The 27,512-nt window shown below is 38.8% G+C and overlaps 1 protein-coding gene and 1 long non-coding RNA gene across 14 annotated transcripts in view; one reads left to right on the forward strand and one right to left on the reverse strand.

Moving 5' to 3' along the window:
• Nucleotides 1-10,712, forward strand: part of LOC131384665 (uncharacterized) — a 35,420-nt gene extending 24,708 nt beyond the window's left edge. The window contains exon 3 of the long non-coding RNA XR_009215761.1: nucleotides 10,526-10,712. This is a non-coding gene — a long non-coding RNA (uncharacterized LOC131384665). The remainder of the gene's footprint in view (nucleotides 1-10,525) is intronic.
• The window catches only part of NUCB2 (nucleobindin 2), a 122,921-nt gene that overhangs the window by 26,113 nt on the left and 69,296 nt on the right, over nucleotides 1-27,512 (reverse strand). For 4 of the 13 annotated variants that reach the window (XM_032166521.2, XM_032166512.2, XM_032166523.2 and 1 more), the window contains exons 2-5: nucleotides 25,594-25,748; nucleotides 12,500-12,643; nucleotides 11,756-11,863; nucleotides 6,118-6,244 (exon numbers count right to left, since the gene is read on the reverse strand). In XM_032166521.2, coding sequence (XP_032022412.1) covers nucleotides 6,118-6,244; nucleotides 11,756-11,863; nucleotides 12,500-12,643 — 379 coding nt within the window. In that variant the 5' untranslated portion in view covers nucleotides 25,594-25,748. Of the gene's footprint in view, nucleotides 1-6,117; nucleotides 6,245-11,755; nucleotides 11,864-12,499; nucleotides 12,644-16,609; nucleotides 16,736-21,822; nucleotides 21,907-25,593; nucleotides 25,749-27,512 lie in introns of those variants that run through there. The other 9 variants (XM_058447011.1, XM_032166522.2, XM_032166513.2 and 6 more) reach the window with 5 other exon arrangements.

Consider the following 27,512-nt stretch of genomic DNA (forward strand, 5'->3'; position numbering starts at 1 on the left):
ATAATATTATATATATTATACATGTATATTATATATACATATATTATATATATTATATATGTATAATATATATATATATAAAATTTGATTTGGCAATTCCACTGTGGGGAAATTATCCTAAAGATAATCTTATAGGGATACACAGTGACATATGTACAAGATAGTTCACTAGAAATAACCTAAATGTCAATTGACAGGGGCCTGGCTAAATAAATTATAGTATATCCATATAATGGAGTTCTATGTAGCTGTAAAAACAAACAAAAAAAAAGAGAGATGGTCTCTATGTACTAATACAGAAAGATATTCAAAATATATTATTAATTGAAAAACAATGCACAAAAATGTGTATTTCCTTTTGCATAAAAAGAAAGGGACAATAAAAAAATTGTATTTGTATTTGCTTATATATAAAGAAACTCAAGAGTCAGGCGCAGTGGCTCATGCCTATAATCCCAGCACTTTGGGAGGCTGAGGCAGGAGGACCACTTGAGGCCAGGAACAGGAGTTCAAGACCAGCCTGGACAACACAGCAAAACCTCATCTCAATTTATCTTAAAAATAAACAAATAGATAAACCCAAGGAGGATGGTGTCAGTTGGGAACTGACAGGATACAAAAATATCAGGTAGATTTTTGCTCTATATTTTCTACATTTGAACCCACGTGAATGGGCCAGGCATGGTGGCTCATGCCTGTAAACCCAGCACTTTGGGAGCCTGAGGCAGGTGGATCGCTTGAGCTCAGGAGTTCAAGACCAGCCTGGGCAACATAGCCAGACTCCGTTTCAATAAAAAGAAAAAAAAAACTGCCTACTTTAAAAATTACCCCCTCCCCAAAATTAAGACTGTTTAAGCCCTTCCTCAAATTATCAGATATTTCAAAAAAAACTGCCTACTTTAAAAATTACCCCCTCCCTAAAATTAAGACTGTTTAAGCCCTTCCTCAAATTATCAGATATTTCAATTCATACTGAACCAATAAGAAAATATTCCTTAGTTTCTAAGTTACATCAGACTGTTTTCTTTTCTTTTCTTTTTTTTTTTTTTTTTTTGAGACGGAGTCTCACTCTGTCACCCAGGCTGGGGCACAGTGGCGTGACCTCGGCTCACTGCAACCTCCGCCCCCTGTGTTCAAGCGATTCTCCTTCCTCAGCCTCCCAAGTAGCTACCAGCACATGCCACCACATCTGGCTATTTTTTTGTATTTTTAGTGGAGACAGGGTTTCGCCATGTTGGCCAGGCTGGTCTCGAACTCCTGACCTCAGGTGATCCACCCACCTTGGCCTCCCAAAGTGCTGGGATTACAGGCGTGAGCCACCATGCCCAGCCTAGACTGTCTTTATGCAACGAAATTCTGTACCCATCATGGAATGAAGAGGATACTGTTAAGACTGAGGGGATGGAAGTTGTCCCAGGGAGAGAAATCTCCACACATCTTAGGCCTGGCTTCAAGTATGGAATTACCTTGCATGCCTGACTACCCCAAGTAGCATGGCATGACTTAATTTACTTCTCATTGATATCCTTAATTTCAGGATGATGAGTACTTGGTATTTGTTTTCTAAGACTATATGTTTAAAATGTAGATTACTATACTCTTTCCCAGAGCCAGAATCTCTGGAGGTGAGATCTAGTAATCTACATTTCTAATAAGATTTCTAGGAGATTCTCATGCAATCTGAAGTTTTAGAACCACTATTCCAAGAGTTAAATGTTCAGATGTTAATGACAACAAACCACCCAGATAACCATCCTATGGGAGGATATCACAAGGACACATGAACCAGCTTGAAAGATCTTCCACTGGCTAAATCTACTCCTTGATTTTGACTCATAATTAGAAAGTTCATTCCAAGATAATACAGGAAATTCACCTGTGCTGTCACATAGTACTTTTATTATTTTATTTTCTACATTCAAATCTTTAATTCATTTACAATTATTCTGATAAAGGATATAAGAGACATGGTTTTAACCATACCTTTGTCCAAATGGCTAGCAAGTTATACCAACACTACTTAGTTAAAAATTTGTTGGGTGTGGTGGCATACACCTATAATCCCTGCACTTTAGGAGGCCAAGGCAGGAGGATCATTTGAGGCTAGGAGTTCCCTCAAACCAGCCTGGGGAACACAGTAAAACTTTGTCTCTCCAAAAAAAAAAGAAAATTAGCCAGGCATGGTGGCACACTCCTGTAGTCCTAGCTACTCAGGAGGCTGAAGTGTAAGAATCTCTTGAGCCCAGGAGTCTGAGGCTGCAATGAGCTGTGACTGCATCACTGCACTCCAACCTGGGCAACAGAGTGAGACCAGTCTAAAAAAAATAAATTAATAATAACAAAAATAAAAACATATCTTTATCCAATAATGAGATACCACTTTTATATTAAACTAAATTATGTTGTGTATTTAACTCTATTTCTGGAATGTCTATTGTGTTTCACTGGTCTTTCTACTTTTCTGCCTAAGCCATACAGTTTTAATGACTGAGGCTTAGTGACATAATTTAATATTAATATTAAAGATTTAATAGATATTAAAGATTCAATTTCTAATATCTAGTCCTTTATCGTTCTTTTTCAGAGGTATCTAAGTTTTCTTACTTGCGTTTTCTTTTCTTTTCTTTTTGTTTGAGACAGAGTCTCACTCTGTCACCCAGGCTGGAGTGCAATAGTGTGATCTCAGCTCACTGCAACCTCTGCCTCCCGGGTTCAAGCGATTCTCCTGCCTCAGCCTCCTGAGTAGCTGGGATTACAGGCATGTGCTATCATGCCCAGCTAATTTTTGTATTTTTAGTAGAGACAGGGTTTCGCCATGCTGGTGAAACTGGTCTTGAACTCCTGACCTCAGGTGATCTGCCCACCTTAGCTTCCCAAAGTGCTGGGATTACAGGCGTGAGCCACCATGCCTGGCCTACTTGTGTCCTTTTTCATATGCACTTTAAAAAAAAATTTTTTTTTGGCTAGTGCCAGAAAAATAAAAGTATATATTTTTATTTGGATTATGTTTAAGTTATATATTAATCTAGAGAAAACTGACATGTTTATAACACTGAGCCTTTGTATCAAAAAGTTATTGTGTCTTCCCACTTATTCAAGTCTACTTTTGCATCCTTTATGAGTATTTTAAAGTATTTGTCGGTCAGTTTTGCACATTTCTGAGTAGGTTTATTCTGGACATTTTATCTTTGTTGCTATTGTAAATGGAGTCCTTTTCTTCCATTCTGTCTTCTAACTGGCTGTTACATACATATGGAAAATATTGATTTCTATGGATTAAGTTTACCATAATTTTCCTATTGAGGGGCTCAATTTTCCTATTGTTCACAGTAAATTTTTCCATTAATTATTTTGGGTGTTCCACATATATATAAACATCATATCATCTGTGAGAAAAGATGGTTTTATCACCTCCTTTCCGATTACTTTACCTCCAAATTTTTTTTATTTGTATAAATGTTTACGCTAGGTCAGGCACGGTGGCTAATGCCTGTAATCGCAGCATTTTGGGAGGCCGAGGCGGGTGGATCGCCTGAGGTCAGGAGTTAGAGACCAGCCTGACCAACATGGTGAAACACTGTCTCTACTGAAAATTAAAAATTAGCGGGGAGTGGTGGCAGGCACGTGTAATCCCAATTGCTCAGGAGGCTGAGGCAGGAGAATCCCTTGAACCCAGGAGGCAGAGGTTGCAGTGAGCTGAGACTGCACCACTGCACGCTCCAGCATGGGTGACTGGGTGAGACTCCTTCTCAAAAAATAAAATTAAATTAAATTTAAATTTAAAAATAAAAATAAATAAATGTTTTGGCTTGTACCTCCAAAACAATGTTATTTAGTGGTGGTTACAGTGGGCAACACTGTCTTGTTTCTAATTTCAGTCAGGATACATACTTGTGCTTCCCCACTAAGTATGATGTAACTGAGTTGGATATAGCTTATCGTGTTACAGAAGTTATCTATTAATTAGTATTTTATTACTTTAAATTATGAAATGTTGTTCAATTTTGTCAAATGGATTTTCCACATACATGGAGAAAGCCATATGACTTGTAACTTTTTTTTTCTTTTTTTTTTTTTGAGATGGAGTCTCGCTCTGCCGCCCAGGCTAGAGTGCAGTGACGTGATCTCAGTTCACTGCAACCTCTGCCTCCTGGGCTCAAGCGATTCTCCTGCCTCAGCCTTCTGAGTAGCTGGGATTACAGGCACTTGCCACCACACCCAGCTGATTTTTATATATTTAGTAGAGATGAGGTTTCACCATGTTGGCCAGGCTGGTCTCAATCTCCTGACCTCAGGTGACCTACCCGCCTCGGCCTCCCAAAGTGCTGGGATTACAGGTGTGAGCCATCATGCCCAGCAAGACAACTTTAAGATATCCTTGCATTTCAGAAATTCTATTACATAGCTATTTAATCTTCTCATAGCCTAAAATTAAAAGAATAAGGATTCTAATATTTATTCCAATTTATCATTTGTCCTTTGACTTTATGACTTTTTTTGATATATCAAAATTTTAAAGATTTTTTCTCCTTAGGACTATTTATATGATGATTTATAATATTAGATTTCCTACTATTAAGTCCATCTTGTATTCCTGAAATAAATCCAACTGTCATGAGATAGTACTCTATGGAGACATAATAATTTTGATTTTGGCATCAATATACAGCAAGAATGTGGAAGCTTTCCTTCTTTTTCTATGCTCTGGAATAGATTAAACAGAATTGACAATCTGCTCTTTAATGGTTTGATAGAATCACTCAAATCATTAAAGAGTAGACAGATAGTTTCCTTTATAAAACTATCTTATTCTGAGAGCCAGGCATAGTGGCTTGCATATGTAGTCCTAGCAACTCAGGATTACTTGAGGCCAGAAGTTTGAGACCAGCCTGGGCAACACAGCAAGACCACATCTCTAAAAAACATAATTAAAAAAACAATTAGGCCAGGTGCAGTGGCTCACATCTGTAATCCCAGCACTTTGGGAGGCCGAGGCGGGCGGATCACAAAGTCAGGAGATTGAGACCATCCTGGCTAACATGGTGAAACCCCGTCTCTACTAAAAATACAAAAAATTAGCCGGGCATAGTGGCAGGTGCCTGTAGTCCCAGCTACTGGGAGGCTGAGGCAGGAGAATGGTGTGAACCCGGGAGGCGGAGCTTGCAGTGAGCCAAGATCACACCACTGCACTCCAGCCTGGGCGACAAAGCGAGACTACGTCTCAAAAAAAAAAAAAAAAAAAAAATTAGCAGGGCATGGTGGTGCATGCCTGTACTCCTAGCTACTTGGGAGGCTGAGGTGGGAGGACTACCTGAGCCCTAGGAGTTCAAGGCTGCAGTGAGCTATGATCATGCCACTGCACTCCAGCCTCAGTGACAGAGGAAGATCTCGTCTCCTAAAAGATTTTCTTTAAAAAAAGAAAGAAAAGAAATGGTCTGGATCTTGTGTTTTTTTCTGGGGCTAGATCTCTGAAAAATTTTCCATTCCATGTATGAAAATTCTTCTAATTAGATTTTCTTTCTCTGCTTCCTTTTGGTTTCCTTTGATATTATTTTTCCTCCTTTAAACCAGTTGTTTAATTCATTACTTCTCATTCTTCCTTTTCATTGCTATAATTATGGCTGATTACACTGATTTTTGAATGATATAAAATGTATTATCTATTTAAAACATTAAATTCTAAAAAGTAAGAGAAGCCAAATCAATACTAACATAAAATTTTGACTAGAAGAACACAGATGTCATGTACTAATATAAACTGACCTCAACAACCAAATATTAAAATTTTCTAGCCAGGCCCGCCGGCTCATGCCTGTAATCCTAGCTCTTTGGTCAAGATAGGAAGATTGCTTGAGCCCAAGAGTTCAAGACCAGCTTGGGCAACACAGCAAAACCTTGTCTCTCTAACTAATAAAAAAAATTAGCCAGTCATGGTGGCACACACCGGTGGTCTCAGCTACTCAGGAGGTTGAGGTAGGAGGATCACTTGAGCCCAAGTGGTCAAGGCTGTAGTGAACTGTGATTGTGCCACTGCACTCCAGCCTGAACCACAGGGCAAAAAGCTGTTTCAAAAGGAAAAAAGAAAAAAAAAAATCCTACCTTTTGTTTAGCACTTACCTTGAAGGGAATCCAACTTAGCTTTAATTAACATTCTTAACCTTCCTACTTCTTGCCTTTTCAGTTCATCAAGTTTTGTCCTCACATGGTGACTTACTAAATCCAGTTCTTTGCTTAGCCTCCCACTCTGTTAACAAAATTAATAAGTTAGTTTTACCTATTACATTCCATTTTTAGACAAATGCAACAGCTTAAAAACAGGGTTACAAGAATAAATACTTTTGACTAATTTAGATAAATTTAATATTATAAAAAGAATTTCTTTCAAAAGATACTAGCTTTAGGGCTGGGTGTGGTGGCTCATGCCTGTAATCCCAGCACTTTGGGAGGCTGATGTGGGCAATCACCTGAGGTCAGGAGCTGGAGACAAGCCTGGCCAACCTGGTGAAATACCGTCTCTACTAAAAATACAAAGATTAGCTGGGTGTGGTGACACACACCTGTCAATTCTAGCTACCTGGGAGGCTGGGGCAGAAGAATCACTTGAACCCAGGAGGCAGAGGTTGCAGTGAACCAAGATTGCACCACCACACTCCAGCCTGGACGACAAGAGCGAGACTCTGTCTCAAAAAAAAAAAAAAAAAGGCCAGGCGCGGTGGCTCACGCCTGTAATCCCAGCACTTTGGGAGGTCAAGGCGGGCAGATCACTTGAGGTCAGGAGTTCGAGACCAGCCTGGCCAAGGTGGTGAAACCCCGTCTTTACTAAAAATACAAAAATCAGCCAGGTGTGGTGGCCCATGCCTGTAATCCCAGCTACTCGGGAGGCTGAGGCAGGAGAATTGCTTGAACCCAGGAGGCGGAGGTTGCAGTGAGCCAAGATCATGCCATTGCACTCCAGCCTGGGCAACAAGAGTGAAACTCTGTCTCAAAAAAAAAAGATTAGCTTTAACTCTAAAATCAAGATGTCTGAAAAACCATGTAACTTAGAAAAGCATCATTAAAGCACAAAGCAGAAACTCAAAAGGTTAAATTGTAAAATGGTGTAGCCACTTCAGAAAACAGTTTGGCAGTTCCTCAAAAAGTTAAACATAGGGTTACCATGACCCGACAATTCCATTCCTAGATATATAACTAAAAGAACAGAAAATATGTTAACACAAAAACCAGAAACCTAAACGTCCATCAACTAATGAATGGATAAACAAAATATAGTATACCAATACAATGGTATATTGTTTGGCCATAAAAAAGTATAAAATCCTGACACATGCTGCAACATGAATGAACCTGTAAAACATTATGCTAAGTGAGAGAAACCAGACACAACAAAGCACTTATTGTATGAGTCCACGTATATGCAATGTCCAGAACAGGCAAATCCACAGAGATGAAAAGTAGATTTGTTGTGGTTGGGGAGAGGGGCGCAATTAGGAGTTACAGCTTAATAGGCACACGGTTTCTTTTGGGGGACAATGAAAACATTCTAAAATTAGATAGTGGTGATGATTGCATGACTCTGTAGGTATATTTAAAAAACTACTAAAATGGCAGAATGCAGTGGCTCCCACCTGTTATCCCAGAACTTTGGGAGGCTGAGGTGGATAGATCGTTAGAGCGCTGGAGTTTTGAGACCAGCCTGGCCAACATGGCGAAAACCCATCTCTACTAAAAATACAAAAATTAGCCAGGTGTGGTGGCACATCCCTGTAGTCCCAGCTACTCAGGAGGCTGAGACAGGAGAATCGTTTCAGCCAGTAAGGTGGAGGTTGTAGTGAGCTGAGATCATGCCACTGCACTGCAGCCTGGGCGACAGAGCAAGACTCCATCTCAAAACAAAACAAAGACAAAAAGACGCTGAATTTTATGCTTTAAAAAGATAAATTTTATCGTATATGAATTATATGTCAACAAAGTATTTATTTATTTTATTTTATTTTATTTTATTTTATGACATGGGGTCCAGTCTGTCACCCAGGCTGGAGTGCAGTAGCATGATCATGGCTCACTGCAGCTTCAACCTCCCAGGCTCAAGCAGTCCTCCCACCTCAACCTCCCAAGAAGCTAGGACTACAGATGCATGCCACCACGCCTGATTAAGTTTTGTATTTTTTGTAGAGACACAGTTTTGCCATGTTGCCCAGGCTGGTCTCAAACTTCTGAGCTCAAGCAATCCACCCACCTCAGCCTCCCAAAGTACTGGGATTACAGGTGTGAGCCACTGCACCTGGCTTGTTATTTTTTTAAAAAGTTAAGTTGGTCAGCACCATTAGGGCAAAAAAGAACATTTAAATTAAGTTAAAAGTCAGTGGGCCTCTATAAGAATTAGTCATTCCATATATAAAAGCTTTTCAAAATTTATCTTTTTTAGGTCTCCTTTGATTACTTTCTTCAGAGATGAGTCATTAGTGGGAAAACTAGGAGAATATACTGTTACAGAATCAAAAAGAGCAGTATATTTCAAGGAGAGAATAGTCATTATTATTAGATAAAACAATAATTGTCAAAATGTAGTCCCCAACTGGAAGCATCAGCATCACCAGGGACTTCAGAAATGCAGGCCCTAGAGTTACTGAAATGGACACCCTGAAGGTAGAACCAGAAATATGTTTTAACAAACCCTGAAATCCAAAAACTATTGAGATACATAAATGAGCCCAGTAGAATGAGGAATCAAAGATGTTAGGATGTTCACTAGATTTGGCAATTAAGAAGTCATGGATGCCCTCCATGACTTAACTCTAAAATCAAGATGCCTGATCAATGTTCAGTGGAACAGTGAGGGCAGTACCATAACCTTTCCAGTTAGGGAATGTTTGGGAAGTGAAGAAATGTAATTTGATTCTCCTTTCAAAATGCTTAGATGAAAAGGAAAGAGAGGCCAGGCACGGTGGCTCACACCTATAATCCCAGCACTTTGGGAGGCCAAGGCAGGGGGATCATTTGAGGTCAGGAGTTTGAGACCAGCCTGAACAACATGGCAAAACCCCATCTCTACTAAAAATACAAAAATTAGCCAGACAAGGTGGCCCACACCTGTAATCCCAGCTACTTGGGAGGCTGAGGTGAGAGGATCGCTTGAGCCTGGGAGGCAGAGGTAGCAGTGAGCCAAGATTGCGTCACTGTACTCCAGCCTGGGTGACAGAGTGAGACCTTGTCCCAAAACAAAAAAAAAAAGGAAAGAGAAAATTTTTACTTTTTTTTTTCAGATTTTTTATGAAACAAGAGTCTTTACTCGGTTATTTGTGATGATTATATTGGCTTGTGTTTTATTGTCTAGTTTCACTCATTTTTTTTTTTTTTAAGAGATGAGGTCTTGCTCTGTGTCATGTGGGCTACAGTACAGTCATATAATCATGGCTCACTGCAACCTCAAACTCCTGGGCTCAAGCGATCCTCCCACCTCAGCTTTCTGAGCAGCTAGGACTACAGGCACATACCACCACATCCAGCTAATTTTTTCTATTTTTGGTAGAGATAGGGGTTTCATTATGTTGCCTAGGCTGGTCTTGAATTCCTGGGATCAAGTGATCCTCCCACCTTGGCTTCTCAAACTGCTGGGATTACAAGTGTGAGCCACTGTGCTTGGCCTCAGACAATTTTTTTTTAATTTGAAGGATAATTTTTTATTTAATTTTTAATTAAATTAATTTTAAATTTTAATTTTTTGTAGTTACAGGGTCTCTCTATGTTGCTCAGGCTGGTCTCAAACTACTGGCTAGAAGCCATCCTCCTGCTTCAGTCTCCCAAAGTGCTGGGATTACAGGTGTGAACTACTGCGCCCAGCCCCTCTTTTTTTTTTCTTTTTCTTTTTTTTTTTTTTTTTTGAGATGAAGTCTCACTCTATTGCCCAGGCTGGAGTGCAGTGGCACGACCTCGGCTCACTGCAACCTCTGCCACCCAGGTTCAGGCAATTCTCCTGCCTCAGCCTCCCGAGTGGCTGGGATTACAGGTGCCTACCACCACACCCGGCTAATTTTTGTATTTTTAGTAGAGACAGGGTTTCACCATCTTGGCCAGGCTAGTCTTGAACTCCTGACCTCATGATCCACCTGCCTCGGCCTCCCAAAGTGCTGAGATTACAGGCGTGAGCCACCACACCAGGCCCCTCATTTCTTTTTTATTGTGAAATTGTTTAACTTCATTTTGGTTCCCCCTAACCCTTCATAGAAACAGGAATTGAATGTGAAAGGAAGATAGTTATAAAAGTATTCCCTGCACCAATCCAGGAAGCTTATTTTCTTCTTTTGCCTGAATATCTCTATGTAGTATCTCCCATGATCCACATTTTCTATGTTACCCCAAATAATGCTCTTACTCCTGATACAAGACATTAAGAGTTCTACATCAGATATATTCACCATAGGAAACTTGTTCCACAGATCGAATTAATCTTTCAGAAGAAGAGTAAGATTATCCTCAAAGACAATTCCAGGGAATTATTAGCATAACACTATTATCTTTTCCCCAGAAAAGTTCACAACTTCCAAGAGGAGAGCTGCGAACTAAATGCCACACCTGAGCGCTGACAGACACCACAACCTAACGGGAGTCAGTCTTTCAAAGAAGTTCACACCAAGAACAGAAACTAAAATAAAAGGTTTGTTTGACCCAGAATGAGTCTTTCAAACACAGTTCTCTTATTCTGATTCTAGAAAAAAGGCAACGTAATTTTTTAAGAAAGTAAAACTTAAATAAATAAAGGTAACATAAGCAAACACAATTATCTTAGGAGACATTACTGGAATTTTAAAATGAACTGGATTTTTTTTTTTTTACTCACTGAGTCTAAGATAAACCCAGCTAAACTGATTCATTTCCTTTTAAGGAAAGACTTTACAAGAATCTCTCATGTCAGATCTTTACAACCCCCTTTCTTATTATGAGTACTAACGAGCTGACTATGGCTGGAATTATGTCAAATAGGGTTCTTAGGACAGAGTCAAATGGTTAAACCTCTCTGACTGATATAATACATAGCCCATTATCTCTTCTGTTAATCTGGGCCTGATTAAAACACCAGAACCTCGCCTATTCCAAACTTTTGAATAACTTCCTACTGTTCTCAGATAATGACCCAAACCCCTTAACATGATACACAGGCCCTCTGTCATCGAGGTTGTGATTCTTTCCAAACCTCATCTTTTGGCCACTCAGGGACTCCATTTCCCATTCTGGGGTCTAGCCACAGTTACGGCTTCCAGTTTCCCATATACCTCTTGCCTCTGTACCATTGCACCTTTGTCTAGAATGCCTCCCAGTCCCTCTCCTTTTCTCACTACATCTTTAAGCTCTGGCATAATCTCTATTAGGAAGAATAACTTCCCACCTCGCCCCAATGCTTCATATTAGATTATGTGTCTGTCTTCTGTATTTCTAGATTAAATACTCATCATATAATCCATCCTATAATCTATTTCTGGATATGATTTTCCCTTGAGGGTTCCTTAAAGGCTGGGAATAAATCTCATCTTTGTATTTCTAGTACTTAGCTCAGTGCCTGGCATGCGCAAATGTTTGTTAAATATTTAAGCCGAGCGTGGTGGCACGCACATGTAGTCCCAACTACTGGAGAGACTGAGGTGGGAGGATCACTAGAGCCCAGGAGCTCAAGGACAGCCTGGTTATATGGTGAGACCTCATCCCTAAAAAAATTTTAAATTAAGATACGTATATGTATTTATTATTGAATTGTATTTACCTTTATTTCCTCTATGTCTGCTTTCTGGAGCTTTTCTCTGAAGTGTTTGTCTGTTTCCAGCACATCAATCACTTGCTTGAGATATTCATCATAATAAAGTCCAGTATCCTTCAAATTAAGAAACCAACAGTAATGCTTCTGCAGGCTTTTCCTTGTTTGAATCTAAAGAGGTCAATCCTGAGAAACAATTTCTAGCAAAATGGCATGAAGACATATTTACCTTGATAGTTTCAACAAAGTGAAAAGCTATATTTCTGAAATAAATAGTTTTATATCAGAACCAATATCATCTTTTATTGTTACATAAATGCAGATTTTTCTTTTTTACGATACTCTCTAGTCCAGTAGATTTTCTATATAGTTCAGACAATGAAGATTTTACCATTTTGGTTTCTCCCCACTGTTACCTGCCTCTGCTTTGAATAGAATACAGTGTTTTCTTGGCTAGGTAGGTCTGTGTTGGAAATGTATTACAATTAATTCTTCTATCTAATATACTAACTATATTAAATAAATATTGTCTAATGGTAAACAGCATATGCTTGGCCAATACTCTTTTCACTGCTATTTCAGAAATAGTTCCCAAGTGTACAATTTTATAAGTAATAAATATTAGCAATATTTTTGTTATAATTCCTCCCATTTCATTTAGTTATAGTTTCACCTCATTTTACCTCATTTAGTTATAATTATAATTCATTTCATTTAGTTATAATTCCTCCCATTTCACTTCATTTCACTTACTGGTGGTTCTATCTTTGCACTTTCCACAGGGTGAATATTTTGTACTTTTGTCTTGTCTATGTCTATAGGCACAGCTTCAAGAGCAGTAAGTAAACACGTAATCAAGAGAAGGCAATACTGTAGCAGGATGGTCCTCCACCTCATCTGAAATAAAGGAATAATTATGGTAAAGTCATGAATAGATGTTTTAACTCTATATACATGCATTCCAAATGTCACATTAATCATATATTTAATCCCAAGAGGTTTAATAAAACAAAAACAAATTATAGGAAAGGGAAAAAATAGATTATAACTTGTCAAAAATAATGCTTAAAATAGGTCACTAAAGAAAATCAAGGGAGAAATTGTTTTTGTAGCCAAAATTAAAAAGACAGAATACAATATTTTAAACTGTTTTTGTTTGTTTGTTTGTTTGAGACGGAGTTTTACTCTCGTTGCCCAGGCTGGAGCGCAATGGTACGATCACCACTCACCGCAACCTCCACCTCCTGGGTTCAAGCGATTCTCCTGCCTCAGCCTCCCAAGCAGCTCGGATTACAGGCATGTGCCATCATGCCTGGCTAATTTTGTATTTTTAGTACAGACGGGAGTTTCTCCCTGTTGGTCAGGCTGGTCTCGAACTCCTGACCTCAGGTGATCCACCCGCCTCGGCCTCCCAAAGTGCAAAGATTACAGGCGTGAGCCACCGTGCCCGGCCTATATTGTTTTTATAGTGTAAGAAAACATTTGGTTAATTACAAAAGCTTCAATCTAGCCAAGGCTTTTTTTTTTTTTTTTTTTTCAAGGCAACGCGTTTTACCCACAGAACACCATTTGGAAAAGAACACATAACCCCATTTTCACCACAACCCTAGGTGGTACATACACAGGAGAGTGACACATTTTACAAATGAAGAAATTAATAATTAAACCAATTCCCTTACAGAGCATTGTCTTGCCATTAACAAACCACTAAAACTCACATTTTACTATCTTTATACCAATTTTTTTAGTATCTTTATTGAGATATACTTCACATGTCATAAAATTCACCTATTTAACTATAGGATATGTCTAATCTATAAAGATGCTACCCAAAGTTTAGTTCTCAATCTTACAAAATCAGATCATCTGAAAGCAGATCAGAAATGCAAATTCTCAGGCTGTACCCAAAACCTCTGGGGTGGGGGCCAGGAACCTGTTTTAACAAACAGGGGGTTCCAAGGGGTTACTATGTATACTAAAACCTAAGATCCACTCATCTTTAGGATACTAGAATCTCTAATAGGGGTAGTATACTTCACAGAATGTCTTCTCACTATGAATCACCTCCTCTTCCCCACAATTACTTTTAATAACAAAAAAGGTTTATTATTCATTCATGCTTCTTGTCCACACATATGTAGGTGTACATTTTGGGTTTTTTGAGATATAACTCATAAGGCATAAAATGTTTTAAATTATACTATTCAGTGTTTTCTAGAATATTCACAAGGCTGCGCAACCATCTCTACTATCTAATTTTAAAACATTTTCATCATCTCAAAAAGAAACTCCATACCCATTAGCAGTCACTCACTGTTACCCTTTTTTTCCCATCCCCTGGAAACCACTAATCTACTTTCTATCTGTATAGATTTGCCTATTCTGGGCATTCATATAAATGGAATTATGCAATATGTAGCCTTTTGTGTCTGTCTTTTATCACTTAGCAGTATGTTTCCAGGTCCATAAACATTGTAACAAGTATCAGGACTTTATTTCTTTTTCATAGCTGAATAGATAGTCCATTGTATAGATATGCCATGTTTGTTTATCCATTCATGAATTCATGGACATTTGGATTGTTTCTTTCAGGCAGTTTTGAATAATACTTCAGTAAACATTTGTGTTCAAGTTACTGTGTTAACAGGTTTTCAGTTCTTTTGGTTATATAACTAGGAGTAGAATTGCTGGGTCAGTTTGGTAACTCTAACTTTTTGAGGAACTGCCAAACTGTTTTCTAAAGCAGCTATACCATTTTATATTCTCACCACCTATAAATGAGGGTTCTAATTTTTCCATATTCTTCCACGTGTTTTTGTCACTTCTGCTGCTCTCTTCCTCTCCTGCCAAGACTACCATAAATGAAAGAAGGAAAGTCAAGAGAATGTATTTGTATACGTGAATATGTGTGTATGTCCTAACAACACCTGACAATATCTTTTTTTTTTTTTTTGAGACAGAGTCTTGCTCTATCGCCCAGGCTGGAGTGCAATAGCCCGATCTCGGCTCACTGCCACCTCCGCCTCACGGGTTCAAGTGATTCTCCTGCCTCAGCCTCCCGAGTAGCTGGGACTACAGGTACCCACCACCACGACCAGCTAATTTTTGTATTTTTGGTAGAGACAGCGTTTCACCATGTTGGCCAGGCTGGTCTCGAACTCCTGACCTCAGATGATCCACCCAGCTCAGCCTCCCAAAGTGCTGAAATTACAGGCATGAGCCACTGCACCTAGCCGCTGACAACATCTTGAAATGACAAAGTCACAAAAAGTTTCTGAGAAACTGCTTTAAAACACTAACTGAATTTGTGGTTCCTAAAGATTTAATTGATCCCCATGCTTATTATAAATAACAACAGAAACCATCTATTGAATGTTTACTATGTACCAAGCAGTATGCTAAACTTTTAAAATATATTAACGCATCAACTCCTACAATGACTCTGTGAAGTCAATATTATTATCCCCATTTCAAAGTACAAGAAACTGAGACATATCACTTCTAGTTCACACAGCAGTCAGTCATACAGCCAGAGTGTAGACCTGGGAGTGACTGACTCCAAAGCCTTTGCTGGCTTTTCAGGAGTGGTTCTCAAAGTATGGTCCCTGGGCCAGCAGCATTGGCATCACCTGGGAATTTGTCAGAAATGCGAATTCTCAAGGCCTACTCCATATTTTCTAAATCGGAGACTCTGGGTGTGGGGGGCCTCACAATCTCTGTTTTAACAAACCCTACAGGTGATTCTGATACATGCCAACATTTGAAAACCACTGCCCTAGAACATACTGCCTCCCTTTGCTCTATTATTTACCAACCTCACCTACAATGAGACACAAAGAGAATGCCCATCTCAAAGGTAAACTTGGATCTTTAAAAAACAGAAAGTGGGAAAAAAAGAGAAATAGAAAGTGGGTTTTATACCAAGCAGTAAGGCAGAACTAAATTTAGATCTATATTCTAATTCCAGCTGCACCACTTACTTGCTATATGATCACAGGTTAGTCAATTAACTTTTCCCACTTCAGTTCCCTCATTTATAAAAATAAAAAAAATTTTAAATAAGAGAATTAAAGTTGAACTTAGTATTACTTAAGTACTTAAATTCTATTATCTATTTATTCTTTTGAGTACAGATCTTTCCTGTTACCTAATCAGAAATACTAAACAGAAATAAAATTTTAAAAAAAGAAACAAAAGCTGCTTGTACTCACACCATTCATTTAAAATGATTAAGTTATATGACTTGTAAATGCCTTTAAGCTAAATATTGCTTATTCAGCCAGCTTAAAATTATATTGGTAAAGCAAGTAGCAGGCCTGGTTGCTGAGATACAAAGATTAACAACAAGGAAAATGAACTAGCAAAGAAAGTTCATATCTAGACACAATAAAAATGATGTAAAGCCAGGAAAGTTTCACACTTTGGAAACAAAATATGGAACATTATCCTCTCTGATCAAACTGAGAATTTGCTTCTGTGGAAGCAGAAACAAAGCTCCTCCTTGATTTCAGGTTTAGAGACTGTCAGACTTACATTTCATTCAAGCTGGATTTATTTTTAACTTTTGCAAGAAAGAGGACAATGAATTGTTACTGCCATTTCAAAGCCAAAACTTCCACTTTTTGATAATTTTAAAGGACAAAAGACTGAATTTTTTTCTTTTTTCTTTTTTTTTTTTTTTTTGATGCAGAGTCTTACTCTGCCACCCCGGCTGTAGAGCAGTGGCATGATCTTGGCTCACTGCAACCTCTGCCTCCCAGGTTCAAGTGATTACCCTGCCTCAGCCTCCAGAGTAGCTGGGATTACAGGTGTAGGCCACCACGCCCAGCTAGTTTTGTATTTTTAGTAGAGACAGGATTTTACCATGTTGGCCAGGCTGGTCTTGAACTCCTGACCTCAGGTGATCTGCCCGCCTCAGCCTCCCAAAGTGCTGAGATTACAGGCGTGAGCCACCGTGCCCGGCCAAGACTGATATTTTTAAGGAGAAATCTGTTTAAAAATAAAATACAACAGAACTGATTAATAGTAAATACAGCCAGAAGCAAGAGGACACATATTATATGATTCAATTTATATAAATGTCGAAAATAGGCAAATCCACAGAGAAAGAAAGCAGATTACAGGTTGTTGAGGGCTGCCGGTGGAGAGGGGAAAATGAGAAATAAGTGCTACATGGGTACAGGGTTCCTTTTGGGGTGATGAAAATATTCTAAAATTAGATCGTTGAGATGGTTGCATAATCTTATGAATATACTAAAAACCAGTGAATTGTATACTATAAAAGAGAGAACTGTATGATATGTAAATCATATTGCAATTTTTTTAAAAGGAGTAAAAATAGGGCAAAAAATTCCAAGTTTATAAAATGTGAAAATTTTTAAAAATACAATGTATGAACCACTATTAACCTTCTACACTAGTCATGCTTATAATTTTTCAAAATTATCCCATTTTCTATGTTCTCAATGATTTTTGTTTGCTTGTTCTACAATCACTAGAAAAGCACGTGAAAATCTTACATCATGATTTTGTCTGTTTTTCCTTATAATTCTGTTAATTTTTATTCAAATATTAGGTGTATATATACATATATAAATTTAAGATTTTCTAGCTTTACAGTAAATTTAATCTTTTATCTCATGACTGACCTTTATATCCCAACCATATTCGTGTTTTTTTTTATTGTTCTTTGAGACAGGGTCTCAACATGTTGCCCAGGCCAGTCTCAAACTCTTGGGCTCAAGTAATCCTCTTGCCTCAGCCTCCCAAAGTGCTGGGATTAGAGGCATAAGCTACTACACCCAGCCTCAATTAATGGAATATGAAAATTGTAATTAGCCACATAGCAACAGCAACATAGTCTTTGTTATGTGTACATGCATGAACTTTATTATAGTTATTATTATTGTCATAACTTCAGATTGAGTTTTTGCATTGTTGGTGCTTGTCATTGTAAATATCTTCATAAAGATTAAGCTGTGATTTGGCATTAAAATGAAAAGTTATTTTGCAAGCACAGAAACAAAGCAGCTGATATTAGTGAGGCAAATACTTGATATTAGGGGAATAACAGCAATTTTACTCTTTCTTATAAAGGAACAACTAAGTGCTTTACCTGACTTTAGACAGGAAGATACCTGCAAGTAGACAAAGCCATGTTACGTTTTGTTAGTAAAACACAACAGGATTACCTATCAGCAGCCAAACAATGCAAATGAAGATAGCAGAAACCAACTATGCCTCCAATAAATAAAAAAACTCAAGGAACATGAGGCTGAATTGATGGACTCATGCAAACGTCAATTTGTCAGGAACTTCCTGAAAATACTGAACAGAAGCTGCATAACTTCCAGCAAAGTATAGTTTAAGGAAAAAATAAAGCTGAGTTTAGTCAACAGGAAATTCTGACAAAATCCTGATGTTCTTTTACATGCCTCAAAATCTACATTAATGCTAAAGGTGGTAAAGAGATTGATACGAGAATGGTCAGAAAATAACGAATCACTGTAACATTGCTGCAAATGCCTACAGCCAAAAGTTGTTGCCATATTAAACATTAAATTATAAAATGATTTCCCCAAGATGTTATATTAAGCATTTTTAAGAAGTGGGGGGTTGATGGATGGTGGCTGAGCTAAAGGAAGAGTAGCTAAATCTGATTTGAATGTTGAAGAGCACTACATAACCTGACAAGTGTGTTTATTAGTTTAGTTCTTGATACATTCTGAGAGTGTGTATCTGAATAAAGAATAGGTTGCCTGAAAAGTAATACAAGTTGGTGTGATTCATGAAGGCCAGCCCTCCAGGTCTTCATCAACAAATCACTTAAGGAGAGTTTGAGGAAAGAATATGAATCTGAAAACTTCTGTCATCATCTTCTGATAAGATGAAGAAAGCACCAGCACCAAGCTTGTAAAGCTTGTACAATTAATATAGGGGGCTTGGAAAAAAATCTCTAGCAAAAGGGTATGAAGAGGCTGGGCGTGGTGGCTCACGCCTGTAATGCCAGCACTTTGGGAGGCCAAGGCAGGCAGATTGGTTGAGGTTAGGAGTTCAAGACCAACCTGGCCAACATGATGAAACCCTGTCTCTACTAAAAATACAAAAAATTAGCCGGGCATGGTGGCACACGCCTGTAGTCCTAGCTACTCAGGTGGCTGAGGCAGGAGAATCGCCTGAACCTGGGAGGTGAAGGTTGCAGTGAGCGAGATTGCACCACTGTATTCCAACCTGGGCAACACAGCAAAACTCCATCTCAAAAAAAAAAAAAAAAGATATGTTATTAAGTAGACTTTAAGGGCCAGGCACGGTGGCTCATGCCTATAATCCCAACACTTTGGGAGGCTGAGGTGGGTGGATCACCTTAGGTCAGGAGTTTGCAACCAGCCTGGCCAACATGGCAAAACCCTGTCTCTACTAAAAATGTGAAAATTAGCCTGGAGTGGTGGCGCATGCCTGTAGTCCCAGCTACTTGGGAGGCTGAGGCAGGAGAATGGCTTGAACCCAGGAGGCAGAGGTTGCAGTGAGCCAAGATTGTGCCACTGCACTCCAGTCTGGGCAACAGAGTGAGACTGTCTCAAAAAAAAAAGAGAGAGGAAGAAAGAAGAAAGAAGAAGGAGGAGGGAGGAGGAGGGAGGAGGAGGGGGGAGGAGGAAGGAGGAGGACGGAAGAAGAGGAAGAAGAAAGGAAGAAGAAGAAGAAAAGAAGAAGAAGAAGAAGAAGGAAGAAGAAGAAGGAAGAGAAGGAAGAAGAAGAAAGAAGAAAGAAGAAGAAGAAAGAAGAAGAAGAAAGAGAAGAAGAAAAGAAGAAGAAGAAGAAGAGGAAGAAGAAGAAGAAAGAAAGGAAGAAGAAGAAGAAGAAGAAAGAAGAAGAAGAAGAGGAAGAAGAAGAAAGAAAGGAAGAAGAAGAAGAAGAAAGAAGAAGAAGAAGAAGAAGGAAGAAAAGAAGAAGAAGAAAAAGAAGAAGAAAGAAAGAAGAAGAAGAAGAAGAAGAAGAAAGGAGAAGGAGAAGGAAGAAGAAGAAGAAAGAAGAAGAAAGAAGAAAGAAGAAGAAGAAGAAGAAGAGAAGAAAAGAAGAAGAAGAAGGAAGAAGAAGAAGAAGAAGAAGAAGAAGAAAGGAAGAAGAAGAAGAAAAGAAGAAGAAGAAGAAGAAGAAAGAAGAAGAAGAAGAAGAAGAAGAAGAAGAAGAAGAAGAAGAAGAAGAAGAAGAAGAAGAAGAAGAAGAAGAAGAAGAAGAAGGAGAAGGAGAAGAAGAAGAAGAAGAAATAAAATAAACAGGCTTTATTTCCATTGGGTCGGGTGCAGTGGCTCACACCTGTAATCCCAGCTACTCAGGAAGCTGAGGTGAGAAGATTGCTTGAACCCAGGAGTTCTAGGCTGCAGGGAGCTATGATTGTGCCACTTTACTCCAGCCTGGGTGACAGAGACCTCAGGGTGGGATAAAAGATTCTATCGATATTAAGACACACCATTGTATACCATATAGAAAAAAATGCTGCCAATTAAACTATATCACCATGCTTTATCACTTACAATTCTATTTTATGTTTGCTGAAAGTATTTTTAGGCATATCATAGATTTTTCTCACATCATTTTTATGCACACATAAAGAAATTAAACGAAATAAATTGATAAAGGTATTCCAAGGACTTCTTCACCTTTGTAGTCCAAGTATTTTTAAACATTTTCTTGAATTGTTACCTTTTGTGTTTTCCCATACAACACTGTTCTCTCTACTAGGGAGAGGAATGGTCATTTCTTCAAGCCATTTTTGTTTTTTGTTTTTTGAAACAGAGTCTCACTCTATTGCCCGTGCTGGAGTGCAGTGTCGCAATCTCGGATCACTGCAACCTCCACCTCCTGGGTTCAAGCGATTCCTGCCTCAGCCTCCCAAGTAGCTAGGATTACAGGTGTCTACCACCACACCCGGCTAATTTTTGTATTTTTAGTAGAGATTGGGTTTCACCATGTTGGCCAGGGTGGTCTCAAACTCCTGACCTCAAGTGATCCACCCAACTTGGCCTCCCAAAGTGCTGGGATTACAGGAGTGAGCCAATGCGCCCAGCCCTTAAAGTTGATTTAATAACATATCTTTTTTTTTTTTTTTTTGAGATGGAGTTTCACTCTGTTGCCCAGGCTAGAATGCAGTGGTGCAATCTTGGCTCACTGCAACCTTCACCTCCCACGTTCAAGCGATTTTCCTGCCTCAGCCTCCTCAGTAGCTAGGACTACAGGTGGGCGCCACCATGCCCAGCTAATTTTTTGTATTTTTAGTAGAGACAGGGTTTTGTCATGTTGGCCAGGCTGGTCTCAAATTCCTAACCTCAACCAATCTGCCCACCTCAGCCTCCCAAAGTGCTGGGATTACAGGTGTGAGCCACCACACCCGGCCTTAATACCATATCTTGATTTTTAAATCTACCCCCTTCTATAGGGCTTTTTTGTTTTTTGAGACAGGTTCTCATTCTGCCACCCAGGCTGAAGTGCAGTGGTGAGCTCACAGCTCACTGCAAGTTTGATTTCCTGGGCTCAAGAGATCCTCTTGCCTCAACTTCTCAAGTAGCTGGGACCACAAGCAAGCCACCATGCGTGGTGATTTTTTTGTTTGTTTGTTTGGTAGAGTTGTGGTTTCATTATGTTGCTCAGGCTGGTAGGGCTTTCTATTTATCCTACCTCTTTAACATTTATTTCCTCTCCTTTCTTGCCTTTTAAATTTATTTTTGATTGATGGAGAACGTTTTATACTAGTTTCTAATCTGTTAGTGCTTATTCTAGACATAACTAGGATAATTAATTTAAATACTGACTCTAATTCTTAATAAGGCCTCAATAAACATCAACTGTATTTAAAAAAAAAAAAAAAAGAAGAAATGGTAAGTATTCCAGCACATTAGGCAGAAAAATAATGACACAAAAGTCTCTTTAAATGCCAAGATGTCAAATGTGTCTGCATTAAAGGAATAACAGCAAATTTACTAGGTTTACAGATTTTCATGAACGAGAAAATATACAAATATCCATATAGAAGAAAGAGAGATGAGTGATAAGGACAGGCAATAGGAAGAAGGGGAACTAACCTACTTTTCTTCCACTATCAGGTCAGTAAGAATGGCCTTCTCCTTTCCTTTATCACCCTCTTCTTTCATAAGAGAGATACGGACCTAAAGAGGAGACACTGGGCTGAACCAGGCTGAAACAGTAGACTCATTCAAACCAGGAGAGGCTGATAATTTACTCTCTAAAGTAGGATGGTGTGAAATTCTAAACCATGTAGTCATCTCAAGACAGAATGGGAGGCACTGACCCCAAAGGCATCAGAGCCTCAGGTAAAATTACAAAGTAAGCAGAGTTCTTAAGCTTCTCTTAGTATTCAGTAGATATAATTTCCTTAAATTTTAAAGTCCTAAAAGAAAGCTAATCTCTCTTCCCCTGTCTCAACCAAGTCAAAATTTCTATTCTGCTGGGCACGGAGGTTCCTGCCTATAATCCCAGCACTTTGTGAGGACAAGGAGGGTGGATTCTTTGAGCCCAGGAGTTCAAGACCAGCCTGAGGAATATGGTGAAACCTCTGTCTCTACAAAAAATACAAAAATTAGTTGGGCATGGTGGCACATGCCTGTAGTCCCAGCTACTTGGTGGGGGATGAGGTGGGAGGATCACTTGAGCCCAGCAGGTTGAGGCTGCAGTGAGCCATGGTCACGCCACAGCACTCTAGCCAGGGTGACAGAGTGAGAACATGTCTCAAAAAATAAAATTTTCATTCATACACAGAGGCAGATTTCTTAGCTACTGATTTATAACAGTAGTTATATAGATGAAGTTTGCTTGTTGTGTGTGTGTGTGTGAGTGTGTGTGCCTGCGCGCGTGCGTGCATGTATGTGTGATGGTTTCCTGTTTTGATTGTTGGGCAAGATATCCTGGAAGTGGTTAAAAAAAATTACCATAGATAACCGGGGTGAAAAGTACAGAAAACTGAAAATTTTCTCTTTCCTTGGAAGTAGTCTCTGTTCCTCCTTTATAAATCTTTTTTTTTTTTTTTTTTTTTGGAGACGGAGTCTTACTCTGTCACCCAGGCTGGAGTGCAGTGGCGCGATCTTGGCTCACTGCAAACTCCGCCTCCTGGGTTCACACATTCTCCTGCCTCAGCCTCCTGAGTAGCTGGGACTACAGGCGCCCACCACCATGCCCAGCTAATTTTTTTTTTTTTTTTGAGACAGTGTCTCACTCTGTTACCCAGGCTGGAGTGCAGTGGTGCAATCTCGGCTCACTGCAACCTCCACCTCCTGGGTTTAAGCAATTCTCCTGCCTCAGCCTCCTAAGTAGCTGGGACTACAGGCACATGCCACCATGCCCGGCTAATTTTTTGTGTTTTTTTAGTAAAGACGGGGTTTCACCATGTTGTCCAGGTTGGTCTCGATCTCTTGACCTCGTGATCCACCCGCCTCGGCCTCCCAAAGTGCTGGGATTACAGGCGTGAGCCACCTCACCCAGCCACGCCCGGCTAATTTTTTTGTGTGTTTTTAGCAGAGACGGGGTTTCATCATGTTAGCCAGGATAGTCTTGATCTCCTGACCTCGTGATCTGCCCGCCTTGGCCTCCCAAAGTGCTGGGATTAGAGGCATGAGCCACCACGCCCAGCTTCCTTTATGTATCTTTGTCCAACTTCCTCAACCCTCTTCTTTTGCCCCTCTTCCTTTTCAATTAATGGCTGAATTGAAGCATGTTTCCTTTAACCTATTATAAGTATGTATGTATGTATTGAGACTTTGTTTCTAAAAACAAAACTAAACTAATATTTATGTATTAAGTAATGACTATGGTACCAGATACTATGCTAGAAGACAAAGGTAAGCGAGATGGACATAGTCCTTACCCTCACAGGGCTTCAATCTAGTGAGGAAGGTAAGCTATTAAATACAATAGCAATTTTTTAAATGCTGCTTACAAAACAATGCATAGCATGATACTTTTCTGTTAATTTAAAAAAATTAAAAGTCATGAAAATGGTATTCACCAAACAGACATTCTCAGTCAGGTGATTTATAACGTTAAATGTCTCTTAAAAACAAAACTAGGTTGTTTTTATGGTCACAAGTCTCCTGATTATTTTGTTTGAGGTCAACAAGTCTAGATCAGAAAAAAAGAAACTGCAGTACTAGCAGCAAAAGAACTACTGTACTTTGTGCCTACCTAATACAACCAAAAAATGTAAAAACTTTCAAAAATACAAATATACTGTGTAGAAATAAAATCTTAACTTACTCTGTCTCCCTTCTAAAAACTCTAAAAACTCTAAAAGATTGACTGAATCTTTAGAATCTTTCTCACTCCAATTTCCATTCCCTGAATTTCTTTTTCTCAAAGCTATTTATTTCAGTTTACTTTTGAAACAGAAATAATGACAATTGAACCATTTTGCATGACAAGTATAGGGTATATTTATATAATAGTCACAAAGAAAAGTCTGGAAGGGGCCGGGCGCAGTGGCTCACTCCTGTAATCCCAGCACTGTGGGGGGCCGAGGCAGGCAGATCACCTGAGGTCAGGAGTTCAAGACCACCCTGGCCAACATGGTGAGACCCCATCTCTATTAAAAATACAAAAATTAGTCGGGTGTGGTGGTGGATGCTTATAGTCCCAGCTACTCAGGAGGCTGAGGCAGGAGAATCGCTTGAACATAGGAGGCGGAGGTTGCAGTAAGCCGTTGCACTCCAGCCTGGGTGAAAGAGACTCGTCTCAACAAAACAATAAAAGAAATGTCTGGAAGGAAATAAAATATTGGTGTGGCTAAATAAGTTAAGCAAGAACTAGTAGTAAGAGAAAATTTCAAGACAGCTAACAGTTAAGTGGTTAAAAAAAAGAAGAAAGGAAAGAAAAAGAACAAACTACTTTTAGCTAGCAAGGAAGGCAAGTGTTCCTCATGTGACCACAGTGAAATGTATCTTGAGATGAATTATATTTACTTTCAAAATAAATTTACTTCCTGATGATTAGTTGTGTGATACCCTTGGGATAACTTTATCTCTGTCATTTTATTGCCTTGCTTAAAGCAAGTAGCTCAATAAATCTTAGCTCTTTTTAACACAACCATAAAATGTACAACAAACATCTATTGAGCATTTATGGGTAATTTTTAAAAATAACCAGAACAAATCCACAAATAAGACAGAAAAGCTTCTATAATGAATTAAGGGCTAAAAGTAAAAACAGAAACACAATTTATTACATGAAGATTATTTCCTTCTGTAGTTAATAGTCATACTTAAATCTCTGCCATGGCAAATTATAGAAGCTTCTATGAGTGGTTATCATAGCTTACAGATTTCAGAGCTGAAAGATAAAAAGATTCATATCATGGCAGACACTTCTATTTGCTTGCCAATATCCAAATCTTTCCTTCCTTCTCAGTAGCAAAAGCCCAATTTTACAGAGGGCAGCCATGCATTCAGCTACATTTCCCTGCTTTCTTATAGCCTCAGCCTTGGTTCAGGAATTCTCCTTAAAGGAAGAGGATGCATCTTTCTTCGCCTGTGCTTTGCTGCCTGGAACATGACAGTGATGGTTAGAGCTCTGGCAGCTATCTTGGACTTAAAAGAACCAGTGCTACAAGAACGTCTTAGGGATCACGGATAAAAGAACTGAAAGAAGCTTAAGTCTCTGATGACTTTATAAAGCCACTATACCCACCCTAGAGTGCTATTTCAATTATTATTTTATATAAAAAAATAAATATTGCATGTTTAAGCCATCTGTGAGTTCGTTTTTGGTTTTTCCTTTTTTGTATTTTGGTGGTGGTGGTAGTGGTAGTCATTTTTCTTTGCAACCAAATGCAATTATTGAGTACTTACGTTCAGGCAGGTAAATAATTTTTATCTCCTTTTTACAGATGAGACAACTGAGATCCAGAGAGATAAGATGACTTGCACAATACCAAAATAGTGAAGAGATGGGTCTTGGCTCCTAGCTCAATGTTTTTTCACTAAAAACTGACTCGTAACACGTTCTAAATGTAGAAAAAAATAAAAATAAATAAATAAAAAGACACAAAATTACAAAATTTAGACTTTTTACAGTGGTAATGGTACATGATAGTGTATGCATTTGTCACATAATGTGAAAAGTGCCAAATTTTTATGATGTGGAAGGAGACTAAATTATATCATATTCCAGTAAGGAGGGGAGAAAGATACATGAAATAAAATCAAAAACCAGAATAAACAAAGATGTTGGCCGGGCACAGTGGCTCCTGCTTGTAATCCCAGGACTTTGGGAGGCTGAGGTGGAGAGATCACCTGAGGTCAGGAGTTCAAGATCAGCCTGCCCAATGTGGTGAAACCCCATCTCTACTAAACAAACACAAAAATTAGCCGGGCACAGTGGCAGGTGCCTGTAGTTCCAGCTATTCAAGAGGCTTAGGCACAAGAATCGCTTAAACCTGGGAAGCGGAGGTTGCAGGGAACCGAAATGATGCCACTGCACTCTAGCCTGGGTGACACAGCGAGACTCTGTCTTGGGGAAAAAAAAAAATATATATATATATATATATACATATATATATATGTATATATATACACTAATTTATTATGCCCAAATTTTCCTGTATTCCTCCACTCTTGAATTCAGATTAAAAGCTTATTTTTTTCAGCAATGAGACTTCAAGATATAGGGCAACTTTTCCTGTTAAATTCTTAACTGGAATTTTTCTTTACTCTTACCACCACTTTAAAAAAATTAACTTTGTTCCTAGTTTGTCACAGAGATCAGTAATAAGATGAAATATTTCAAATTCTTTTTTGAAACCCCACCAAATAACATGTAAAACACAAAGCAGCTCATGTGGAAACTCATTAGTAAACATAAGCAGTTATTTCTAAGTAGTCTGTTTAAAAAAAAGCAAATAAAATACTTTCAAATTTTAAGGACACATGTATTTCTTTTTTTATATATGGTATATTTAACATAAAATAATCTATGCAGGGGAGTAATCATATGCATGTTGTATTTTGGAAAAGTATATGACTTTTATTGACACACCATGGTAAAAAATAAACACACAAACAGCAGATTAAATCCTAACTTCCCCCATTTACTCGCAAGTTACTTGCCTCTGAGTCTTGATTTTCCTACCTAGAAAAGTGAACTCATACCTCTTCACAGGTTTGTTGATGTGAAGAAAATAAGAATGAATACAAAGTAACCACACAGTGCATGACAATGGTAATTGCTCAATAAATATTAATGCCCTTCTTGTCTTGAAAAGGAAACATAAAGAAATATGAAAATCTGTTCTGTAAACACCCCAAGTGGTAGAACTTAAAAAGCAAGACCAGAATGTGCATGGTGGCTCATACCTACAATCCCAGCACTTGGTGAGTGGATCACTTGAGCCCAGGAGTTCAAAACAAGCCTGGGCAACATGGTGAAACCCCGCCTCTACAAAAAATTAGCTGGGTGTGGTGGTGTGCACCTGTAGTCCCAGCTACTCAGGAACCTGAGGTGGGAGGATTGCTTGAGCCCAGGAGGTCGAGCCATTCATACCACTGTACTCCAGCCTGGATGACAGAGAAAGACCCTGTCTAAAAAAAAAAAAAAAAAATTAACAAAACAAAAAGCAAGCAAGACCAGTTTGACATACAACTTTAAAAGTCGTTTTTGTTTTTGTTTTTTGAGACAGGGTCTGACTCTACCACCCAGGCTGGAGTGCAGTGGCACTATCTCAGCTCATTAAAACCTCCACCTCCCAGGCTCAAGCCATCCTTCTGCCTCA

Source organism: Hylobates moloch, unplaced genomic scaffold (assembly GCF_009828535.3).
Source record: "Hylobates moloch isolate HMO894 unplaced genomic scaffold, HMol_V3 SCAFFOLD_11, whole genome shotgun sequence".
Taxonomy (NCBI): Eukaryota; Metazoa; Chordata; class Mammalia; order Primates; family Hylobatidae; genus Hylobates; species Hylobates moloch.